Source organism: Gorilla gorilla, chromosome 15 (assembly GCF_029281585.2).
Source record: "Gorilla gorilla gorilla isolate KB3781 chromosome 15, NHGRI_mGorGor1-v2.1_pri, whole genome shotgun sequence".
Classification (NCBI taxonomy): Eukaryota; Metazoa; Chordata; class Mammalia; order Primates; family Hominidae; genus Gorilla; species Gorilla gorilla.
This window is the reverse complement of record NC_073239.2, coordinates 36,020,281-36,032,381: the sequence shown is the minus strand read 5'-3', so window position 1 is coordinate 36,032,381 and position 12,101 is coordinate 36,020,281. Positions and strand designations below refer to the sequence as shown.

Sequence of the window (12,101 nt, the reverse complement as noted above, 5' to 3'; positions counted from 1 at the left end):
TTCAAGAGGCAAATATCCTAAATTCGGCCTTCTTCTTCAGGCTTACAGGTCTTTTCATACACAGTTCTGTCTTTGGGAGGCGCTTAACACTCTCTTCACCTAACTTCTAATTATTCCTCAAAATTCAGTTCAGGTGTTGTGCCCTCCAACAACCCTTCCCCTCTACTATCTTCCCGTAGCCTCCTGCAGTGTCCTCCATCACACTGTAAGTGCTATTTATATTGATATAATCTACTTGTCTATATACTTACCTGCCTGTCTCTAATCTCTTTCATTAAATCATGAGCTCCTGGCAGATCACGAGGTCAGGAGATCGAGACCATCCTGGCTAACACAGTGAAACCCCGTCTCTACTAAAAATACAAAAAAATTAGCTGGGCGTGATGGCGGGCGCCTGTAGTCCCAGCTACTCGGGAGGCTGAGGCAGGAGAATGGCACGAACCCAGGAGGTGGAGCTTGCAGTGAGCAAAGATCGCACCACCGCACTCCAGCCTGGGCGACAGAGCAAGACTCCGTCTCAAAAAAAAAAAAAAAAAAAAAATTCATGAGCTGCTGAATTTGTGTAGCCCAGTACCTGGCCCAATAAGTATATGCATAAATGAATAATTTATTCACATCTGTCGTAGGAACTTACAACATTACCAAGTATGTGGCAGGCATTATATCATATTTATGTGACATATTTTCTCTTAAGAAACAGGAATCATAAAGCTTCAAAAAAAAAAAAAAAACCCTGAAGCCTCAGATGAGGCAGGAAGCACTCATTCCATATCAGGAAGTGATCAGTTCCTCAAAACTGTGAGTTTTCAGTCATGTTGTTTCTTTAAGTTGGTTTAGCCTTCCTGTATACATGTGATAATGATACTGTTTTAAAGAACAGGTGTGAAAGTCTAAGAGTTTAATCCAGACTCTGCACAAGAAGTTAATCTGCCAAACCCTAGGATTCTCCTTCTGAAAGCTCAGAATATTTCTTCCCCTTCCCTACACACACAGGGCTGGAAAGGTTAGAGAAGAAAGGCAGACAACAGCTTCTGAGCTTTGGACTAATCACAGCCTCTGTTCTCAGCAGGAGCCCCAACACTGAGACCAGGTAAGAAAGAAGGCCACAGGGCTGGAGCGAGTAGAGCAGTAAAGAAGGCTGGGAGGTAGTGGTCAGATAGAGGGTAAATATTTCAGGAGGGAAGAGGGAAGAAACTTTCTGATATGACAGCCATCAAATGCTTGAGTACTGGTGAAAGAAAATGGGATATGCCAATCAAAGGAGAGGTCATATTTCTGTTTCCTGGGCTTCAGGTTCTTTATAGAATTGTGAGACTATGTGAGAAAGAAGATGGTTTTTAAAAGGGAGCTGTAAAATCTTAAAAGGCAAAATAAAAATCTAAATAGTTATGATTAAAAATTTTGCTCTTATTGCTTCTCCTACTATAACTATCTTCTCTCTTTCTACACAGAAAAGATGGTGCTACGCTTTCCTCTTCTTTTACTGCTGCTGGTTCTATGGGGACCAGTGTGTCCACTTCATGCTTGGCCTAAGCGTCTCACCAAGGCTCACTGGTTTGAAATTCAGCATATACAGCCAAGTCCTCTCCAATGCAACAGGGCAATGATTGGCATCAACAATTATACCCAGCACTGTAAGCATCAAAATACCTTTCTGCATGACTCTTTCCAGAATGTGGCTGCTGTCTGTGATTTGCTCAGCATTGTCTGCAAAAATCGTCGGCACAACTGCCACCAGAGCTCAAAGCCTGTCAACATGACTGACTGCAGACTCACTTCAGGAAAGTATCCCCAGTGCCGCTATAGTGCTGCTGCCCAGTACAAATTCTTCATTGTTGCCTGTGACCCCCCTCAGAAGAGCGACCCCCCCTACAAGTTGGTTCCTGTACACTTAGATAGTATTCTCTAAGGCATCCACTGCATTTCCTTTCATTTGACATAGCTTCTGTTACAATTGCATCCACGTTTTCTTTTCTTTTGTTGATTTTCTTGTTCCTGTAGAAGAAAGAAGAAAGGTGTTGGGAGAATTCGAGTGCCTAGGATGCCAGACCAGAGTTGAGACAAAAAGAAATAAGATTATTTTCTGCTGTGTAGTTCTGTACTTTTCGAGAGAAGGGAATAGGGAAGACAGCAAAGAAAGATTCAGATTTCTAACCCTGCAACTTTTGCCAAGCTTTACTGCCCTGTGTTCACAGCAATAAAACCACTTCCTGCTGCATTCTAATGAGTGTGTGTTTGAGATCCGCTTTCAAAGCATTGTTTACCGGTACTCAAAGGAACACTGTTTTGACTTTAGGTCCCTAGAAAACTTTTGAGGCCTCCCTGGGGCCCCACTTCCTTGCCCACAAGAAAGGAGAGCGTTTGGGACTTTGGAGCATTTCTTCAAACTCTGCTCATGACTTTATATATTCCCCTGGAAACCATTGTCTATGCTTAATTGGAGGTAGTACTGATACCTCAAAGACAGTTGATGATAATTCACACATAGATTCTGTCACTGGCAACTGAAGGATCCTATGTCTTTTCTATTTGTTTCCGTTTTTAATCAGATAATGTTTTAAATATAAGGTGATAGTAGCAGTAATAGGGATAATAATCCATTGTAGTAACCTTAGGGTCAATCCTCCATTATTTATTGAAATGGATAAATAGAAAGCATAGATCAAGAAAAAAGCACTAGGCTTGTCGTGGTGGCTCACGCCTGTAATCCCAGCACTTTAGGAGGCTGAGGCAGGTGGATCGTCTGAGGTCAGGAGTTCAAGACCAGCCTGGCCAACATGGTGAAACGCTATCTCTACTAAAGATACAAAAAAAGTAGCTGGGCGTGGTGGCGGTGCCTGTAATCCCAGCTACTCGGGAGGCTGAGGCAGGAGAATCGCTTGAACCCAGGAGGTAGAAGTTGCAGTGAGCAAATATTGCATCACTGCACTCCAGCCTGGGCAACAGAGTGAGACTCCCATCTCAAAAACGAAAAAAGAAAAAGAGAAAAGCACCAGGAGACCGGATGCAGTGGCCCACACCTGTAATCCCAGCACTTTGGGAGGCCGAGGCAGGCAGACAACTTGAGGCCAAGAGTTTGAGACCAGCCTGGCCAATGTGGTGAAACCCCATCTCTACTAAAACTACAAAAAATTAGCCAGACATGATGGCAGGAGCCTGTAATCCCAGCTAATCAGGAGCCTGAGGCAAGAGAATCGCTTGAACCTGGGAGGCAGAGGCTGTAGTGAGCCGAGATTGCACCACTGCACTCCAGCCTGGGTGACAGAGCGAAACTCCCGTCTCAAAAAAAAAAAAAGGAAAGAAAGAAAGAGAAAAAAGCACTAGGAAACTAAAAACATTCTAGTCCTGTGTAAATACTGAAATACCACAGAAGTATTGGGGTTTTGGAACAGAACCTGAACTAAGCCATTTCACAGAAGGAACTTCAGTTTCCTTGTCAACCTCTAGAGTCATTGGGCTAGTGGGCCAGTGTAAATCCCAAGTGCTTTGTACAGTGATGAGTCTTCAAATAGCAGCCAAAGACAATGAAGTTTTTGAAAAGGCTACATATTGTAGTGTATTCATTACCTGTGCTGCAAATGATTCTTTCCAAGCCAGACTATTAGTTTAATAGATATGCTAACTCAGCTCACCTTCCTTTACGCTACACATTTATGTCATATCTTAGGAACAAAGAATGGAATATGAGGTTTCAGGAGCCTGGATTCCAGGCTGATGACTGATCAAGGGCCCTCCCATTGGGAAGAGATTAGCAGGTCAGGGCAATATGGCACCTAAGGTGGGTACCTTATAGAGGGAATCCTACAGTGGGACTTGAGTGCTCTAACTCAAAGCAGCTTTCAGTTGTATTCAGCTTTAAGCTGTGTTGCATTTACATTTTACTGTCTCAGAGTCTTCATGTAAAGTGTGGTGGAATGGCAGGGAGAATCTGTGCTCATGTTTGGTATGAACAAGTATACGAAAGTAGCAGCATCTGAAAGGAAAGGGGTTGAATGGATTTATATGAACATTACCTGGAAATTGCCAGAGATTCTTAAAGGTAATCTAGTAAAACCAAACAACTCAATTGCTCATGCTATTGTTATTTATATAGTAAAGGTATCTCATGGATTGAATACATCTGTGCTGCAAAAATTTTTCAACTGTCAGAAACATTAGGGAACATGAAATGTTACTTAAAATTAGTGAAATAAATTGTGAGGTCTAAAATACTGCAAATATTTTGTAACAAATGGTTAAAAACAAAAATATAATGAGTGCCATCTTTTGAAGAGATTTGCAGCAACAATATCTAATCTTCCCCACCCTCCCATGACAAACCTATCCCCAACAACAGTTAACAGTCACTTTTTGTTGCTGATCAAGGAAAAGGCAACAATGAGGGTAACTTTTCAACAATCTATTATGCCCAAACTTTTAGAAGGTATTATTAGTTCTAAACAAGTGGAATAGACTGGGATGGAATCTCTCATAGATTTATTTTCTTTTCTACATGCAGTTACGTATTGCAGAAGAAGTTCAATACATAATTGCTAAGAAGTTCACTTAGATATATTCCTAGAATATACAGAATGATCCCAAAGCAGGCAAAGCTTAGAAGTGAATTCAGCAGATGTTCCAGCAGCTCTCAACTCTGGCTTCATATTAGATTCACCTGGGAGCTTTTAGAAAAATACGAATGACTGGATCTACTAAATAAATTTTATGAACATTTAATGAATAATTAAATGAATATCTGGGGGTGAGACCTGGGCTCTAATGGATGTTTGTTAAAGATCCCCATGTAATTGTAATGGGCAGCAAATATTGGTAACAACTGTTGATGCAGGGGTAAGCAAACTACATCTGCAGACCTCTGGCCTGCCGCGCCTATTTTATACTGCCTGGAGTAGTGTGGTTTTTATTTATTTATTTTTTTTTGAGATGGAGTTTGGCTCTGCCGCCCAGGCTGGAGTGCAATGGCTGGATCTCGGCTCACTGCAACCTCCACCTCCTGGATTCAAGCGATTCTCCTGCCTCAGCCGCCTGAGTAGCTGGGATTACCCGCCACCACGCCCAGCTAATTTGTTTGTTTGTTTGTTTGTTTTTTGAGACGGAGTCTCGCTCGGTCGCCCAGGCTGGAGTGCAGTGGCGCGATCTCAGCTCACTGCAAGCTCCGCCTCCCGGGTTCACGCCATTCTCCTGCCTCAGACTCCCGAGTAGCCGGGACTACAGGCGCCTGCCACCACCCCCGGCTAATTTTTTGTATTTTTGGTAGAGACGGGGTTTCACCGTGGTCTTGATCTCCTGACCTCGTGATCCACCCGCCTCGGCCTCCCAAAGTGCTGGGATTACAGGTGTGAGCCACCATGCTTGGCCGATTTTTACTTTTTTAGGGGGAGAAGAAAAAGGAGGAGGAAGAGGAAGGGGGGAAGAACAGGAAGAAGGAAAGGGTAGAGACGGTGAGGGAGGGGAAGGAAGGGGAAGAAGAGGAAGAAGAAGGAGAGGAAGTGACACAGACCCTATGTGTTCCACAAAAGTAAAATATTTACTGTCTGGTCCTTTATAGAACAAAGTGTGTTGATTCCTGGTCTTCTAGACTATTCAATGGATCTTGTCCTTTGGCTGTGGCTGAGGCAGGTGGCTGGAATTCACTAGGAAGGACGACACCTGGCAGGCTGAGAATTTTGAACTGGGGCCTCAGGAAAGTAATGAATTTTTTTTTTTTTTTTTTTGAGACAGAGTCTCACTGTGTCGCCCAGGCTGGAGTGCAGTGGCGCGATCTCGGCTCACTGCAAGCTCCGCCTCCCAGGTTCACGCCATTCTCCTGCCTCAGCCTCGCGAGCAGCTGGGACTACAGGCGCCCGCCACCACGCCCGGCTAATTTTTTGTATTTTTAGTAGGGACGGGGTTTCACCATGTTAGCCAGGATGGTCTCTTATCTCCTGACCTCGTGATCCGCCCCCCTCGACCTCCCAAAGTGCTGGGATTACAGGCGTAAGCCACTGCGCCCGACCGTAATGAATTCTTAATATTCCTTTCTGTGCCTTGTTTCAGCCTTTTTCTGCAATGTACTCATTTCCTCTGCTTTTCTTTTTCACACAGTAAGTAGACAGTCATCCCTTTCCATCTTACTTTCTAATTTTCTCTGAAATATTATTTATTTTTGAAGGGATTCTGACTGATCACATAGATCAGACATGACCACTAGGACAGAATCACATTGCAAAAAATAGCTTCCAGGGGCCTTTCTTGTGGACCATGCAGAAGAGAGGGTTAGAGAGAACTGCCCTTAAGGCTGGCCAAATGGGGTCTCCGGCCTCGCCTGTTCCTCAGGCACCCCGTTGCATCTTGGAATACCCTTCTCAACATTTTCTAAGTCTCTCATCGGTGGCTGCAGTCAGCCCAGGCTGGTAGTGCCTGGCCTGAGAGCCGCATGGGATCCTATTCTCTTTCTCTCCTTTGGGGCTTTCTCCCACCCTCAACCCTTCCTTCCAGCACAGGAAGCCCTAAGGAGCTTCAGGACTCATGTCTGTAGTGTTGTCTTGGGGCCAGGACTGGTTCCAGGTGAGTTAGCCCCGGTTAGAGATGTCATAGTTCCCAGAGAAAATGGGCTAGATAGACAATTCAATACTTTAACCACACAGTGTGGAAACAGAAATTGAATAACAATGTACTCTTGAGGAATAGAGGAAAGTTTATTTTAAGACAGGAGGATGTGGGACCAGTAAAAACATTAAAGCACTTTTACAGCTGTACTTAGTGAGTTAGGTGGATATTTTAATTAATTCCATCTGAAAAGAAATTATACAATCTAAAACTGATTTTATTGATTCTTTTGATACTGTGAATATTTCTTCAAGTCATCTTTTTAATTTGTAAAGTTATTTTTTGAAAATGCCATTTTATCTAGACAGTGCTAATAAAAACAAGAAAGTGTTTGTCCACATTTGAGTCAAGATTGCAAAAAACCCCACAAAAACCCAGGTGTAGGGATGGCAATAGCAGAGCCAAAGAGCTTCGCAAGGAGGAGAAGCAGAAGCTCGTGGGGATGGGAAGTCTTTGGGGGCTCTTTATACTTGATGGATTTTGTCAAGTTTTTCCCTTGCTCTCTCTCATGAGTTCACTTCATTTTTAATGGGATTATTTACTTTTCAAAAATTAAACAATCCAGATAAATACAATGTACTAGTGGCATGCAAAAGAAATAAATATTAAGTGTTTCATTTGCTTAATATTTTAAAATAAATAAAATATAAAAACATTGGGGTCCATTTTATTCCTTTCTGATAATTCTTCTTAACTCTTCTCGGCTGGGTGCGGTGGCTCACGCCTGTAATCCCAGCACTTTGGGAGGCCGAGGCGGGCGGATCACGAGGTCAGGAGATAGAGACCATCCTGGCTAACACGGTGAAACCCCGTCTCTACTAAAAATACAAAAAATAAGCCAGGTGTGATGGCAGGCGCCTGTAGTCCCAGCTACTCGGGAGGCTGAGGCAGGAGAATGGCGTGAACCCGGGAGGCGGAGCTTGCAGTGAGCCGAGCTCACACCACTGCACTCCAGCCTGGGCGACAGAGCGAGACTCCGCCTCAAAAAAAAAAAAAAAAACAATAAAACAAAAAAAAAACTCTTCTCAGATGAAATCATACATCTGGGGTATATTCAGTCCTTTTTTTTTATACTCTTCAAGTATAATACATTCATAAGCAAAATATAGTGTTTCAGTGTGCAATTTTAATACATTTGTATAAATGCTATCATAAGGTACATATCATTCTGCAACTAGTTTTTTTCACCCAACAGTGTTTCCAAGACTCATCAATATTAAAATGTGTATTTGTTTTTCCTTTATTTTTATTGATTCATTATTTTCCCCTTTGTATTAGTATACCACCATTTATTTATCTGTCTTCTGGTGGATATTCAGGATGTTTCCAAATTTTCACTCTAACAAGCAATGTTGCAATGAATATCTTTGTACATTTCTCTGTGTGCACATGTGGTAAATTTTCACTAAGATATGCCCAGATGTGGAATTGCTAAGCCATATTCATGTCCAATTTTACCAAATATTGCCATATTTTCTTCAAACTAGTTGTGGCCAATTGTATTTTCCAAAATGTCCACACAGCCAGGCACAGTGGCTCACACCTGTAATTCCAGCACTTTGGGAGGCTGAGGTGGGCGGATCACTTGAGGTCAGGAGTTTGAGACCATGGCTAACATGGTGAAACCCCATCTCTACTAAAAATACAAAAATTTGCCGGGCATGTTGGCACACACCTGTAGTCCCTGCTACTTGGGAGGCTGAGGCAGGAGAATAGCTTGAACCTGGGCGGTGGAGGCTGCAGTGAGCCAAGATTGCACCACTGCACTCCAACCTGGGTGATAGAGCAAGATTCTGTCTCAAAAACAAAAACAAAATGTCCATGCCAACACATCCCATTCTACATGTTCTTTTTACATTGTAACATTGGCTCTCCTCTATCTAAAATAGGCTCTATGTTCCCTTTCCTTGAGTATGAGTTAGTCTTGAGAACTCACTTCTAGTGACTAGAATGCAGTGAAAGTGACACTGCCTGACCTTCAAGACTAGATCATCAAAGGTGCTACAGCTTCTGCTTTGGCTTACCCTCTCTGTCGTGGGACACTCACCCTTGGACCCAATCTCCACACTGTGAGAACATCTATGCTACCTGGATAGGCCTTCTATAGTTATTTCAGTCAACAGGCCTAGTTAAAGTTTCAGCCAGCGTCAACCACCCAACATGTGGGTGAGTGAACCCTCAAATGATTGCAGCTCCCAGCCTTTGAGTCTTCCAGTTGTGGTCCCAGTCATTGAAACAGAGTCAAGCTGCCACCGCTGTGATTTATCTGAATTTCTGACCCACTGGGAGCATAATAAATGATTGTTTTATGTTACCAAGTTTTGGATTAATTTGTTACACCGGTACAGCAACTGAAGCATTGATTGTACAATTTCATATTCAGAAACTATGGTATATGAGATTTTGTTTTTCTATATTCTATCTGTAGCAAAACACTACATGGTTATACTCCTACATTTTTGCCAATCTGATGGCTATGAAATAGCACAGTGTTTTTTTAAAAAGAAAAAAAATAGCCCACCATTATTCCATTATTGTTCTGTGGGAAAAAACAGCAACGACCACAGATGTTATCAGTGTCATTACATCCTCAGTCCCAAAAACAACAGCAACAGCAAATCCTCAGTTTCTAGCACAATGCCTGCCACTAGTAGGTTTTTAAGAAATATTTGCTGAATGTAGGAATTAGTAAGTGCCACTGTTTGCTCAACTCTATTCTAAGTGGTTTATGTAACTTGATTTCCTTAATCTACACATTAACTTTAATGAGCATACTTATCTTCATTTTGTAAATATTGAATAGTCTTCAGGAGATGAAGGCATTTAAATGAGGTCATATTTATAAGTGGCACTTATAATTGGCAGAGCTTGAATTCAGACACAAAGCCCTTTCCCTTTCTCTTTTACATTAAGGCCCAAAGAAGCTTACAAATTATATAACAATACTTTTTTAAAGAATTATATTTTATTCTACTTACTACTTTATTTTTGTCTTTCATCAAATATTTGCCCTTTATGGGTCACTCAGATTGCCACTACATAATTTATATTAGAGTTGTTCCTGAGCTAGTTGACAGCCCTCTCAAGAAACAAGCCATAACATACTTGGTTCTCTTCAATCAGTAGGATGTCTCAAGGCAGCCCAGTGTTTTTAAGACAGCTGTAGATTCTCTATATATCATTTAATCATTATTCATTTATTCAAAAATTTACTATGTGACCAGGCTGCATTGAGAGCTACTGATATAATGATGGACAAAGAGTCATGGTCTTTGTTTTCATGGAATTTGGGGTCTAGTAGGGGAAATAGATATTAACCCAATAATCACTCAATTTGAGTCAATTCTAGAAAGAAAGTGTATACAAAGTTATGAGACCATCAAGAAGGAATATGAGTAAGTTTAGAGGGTCTGGAATGACTTCCCTGAAGAAATAATGCCACTTGACTCTGAAGACAGGAGGGGGTAAGGAAGTGCTGGGTAGAGAAGGGTGGGTCCCTGGCTAGGGCTCCACCTCCGGGCCTGTGCCCACCCACCTAGGTGAGGACAGGCATTTCTGTTTTTGTGCCCAAATGTTGCATTTTCCAAGACCACCCTGGCCCACCATGTCCCCATCCTGTGCCTATAAAAATCTCGAGACCCTAGTGGGCACAGACAGAAGCGGCTGGATGTCGAGAGGATCACACCACTGGAAGAACACACGAGCTGCTAGATGTCGAGAGGAGCATGCTGGCAGGAGAACACACCGGCAGACACCAGCAGATGCTGGCATGCCATCCACCGGTGGAACAACGTGGACGCCGAGGGGAATTTGGTGCTGGGCAGCCTGACTCCACGGGAAAACCACCTTCCCACTCCTTCCCTCTTCTGGCTCCCCATTCATCTGCTGAGAGCTACCACCACTCAACAAAAAACCTTGCATCCATCCTCCAAGCCCACACGTGATCCAATTTTTCCAGTACACTAAGACAAGAACCCCAGGATACTGAAAGCCCTCTGTCCTTGCGATAAGGCAGAGGATCTAATTGAGCTCATTAACACAAGCCACCTGTGGATGGCTAAACTGAAAGAATGCACTGCAACACACGCACACTGGGGCCTCAAGAGCTGTAAACACTGAACCCTAGACACTGCTGTGGGGTCAGAGCCCCACGACCTGCCCGTCTGCATGCTCCTCCTAGGGTATGAGCAGCAGGGTACCAAAGAAGTGAGCCCTGGGAGGGGGATAAGGGAACTTTTCCCATTTCAATTTGATATGTGAAGAATCAATACCATTTCAAGGCAGTTATTATTATCAGTTCATAGGTGAAGAAACTGAGGTTCAGAATCTTCCCCAAATAACAAAATTAGTAAAGGGCCTACCTGAAATCAGATCTAGTTGAATTAAAAACTCAAACTTTTCCTTCATTTATAACAAAAAGTGCCAACAAAGAAAAATCTCTCACACAAATCTTAGAAGGGAAATATTCAGCAACATAACTGCCTATGGTCCCACTTACAGTTTTCACCACAAATGCGGAAATGTTCTTTTTTCTTCTCGTGGTCATGTTTTATAGCACTTAACAACAGTTGCAGTTGATAAGTTAAGCCAAGGTCTCAGGACAGGGTCTTGCTCAAGGTGTCGGAATCCCACTAATGCTGTGTTCCAGCTACTATTTTAATCAAAGGTGCGCTCCCTGAGAAAGTCCTGGAGGGTTTACTACCAAGGACAAAGGGAGGAGGGGGAGGGTTTGGGTGGTTTCTTTAAATTATTGTTATTAACTAGAGTCCTTACTTTATTCAGATTTCCTTAGTTTTTACCTAATGTCTTTTTTGTGTTCCAGAATTCTATTCAGGACACCACATTACATTTAATTGTGATGTTTCCTTAGGCTTCTTTGGCTATGACAGTTCCTCAAACTAAACTTTTTTTGATGACCGTGACAGCTTTGTGGAGAATTGGTGAGGTATTTTGCAAAACGTAACTGATGTATTTTTAACTTGACTTCTCTTTCAAACAGTGTCATTAATTATTAGGCCCAGGCATTCAAAATTTCTCCTGTTGGCAAAAGGAAGCAGTTGACTATTTTGTGGTGAAGATATGTAGTCAAAATAAACAAGAAAATCTCCTTGGAGGTGGGGTTTGAGGATTATTTAGTACAGGCTTTTTCTATGGAAGCGATAGCGCCCCTGAGAGGGCAAAAATTATTTTTTGGCCAGGCACAGTGACTCGTGCCTGTAATCACAACACTTTGGGAGGCCGAGGCGGGCAGATCATCTGAGGTCATGAGTTCAAGACCAGCCTGGCAAACATTGTGAAACCCCGTCTCTACTAAAAATACAAAAATGAGCCAAGTATGCTGGTGGGCACCTGTAATCCCAGCTACTCAGAAGGCTGAGATAGGAGAATTGCCTGAATCCAGGAGACGGAGGTTGCAGTGAGCGGAGATTGCATCACTGCACTCCAAGCTGGGCAACAGAGTGACATCTCTCTTAAAAAAAAAATTATTTCTTGAGGGGTAAAAAAATCATAGA

At 42.6% G+C, this 12,101-nt stretch overlaps 1 protein-coding gene across 1 annotated transcript; it reads left to right on the top strand.

The window, feature by feature from the left end:
- The first annotated feature begins 804 nt into the window (after window positions 1-804).
- RNASE6 (ribonuclease A family member 6) lies at window positions 805-2,218 on the top strand. Its single transcript, XM_055362464.2, has 2 exons — window positions 805-1,090; window positions 1,452-2,218. Exon 2 carries the CDS (start codon window positions 1,457-1,459, stop codon window positions 1,907-1,909), a length of 453 nt encoding a protein of 150 aa, XP_055218439.1. The 5' UTR covers window positions 805-1,090; window positions 1,452-1,456; the 3' UTR covers window positions 1,910-2,218.
- The last annotated feature ends 9,883 nt before the right edge of the window (window positions 2,219-12,101 follow it).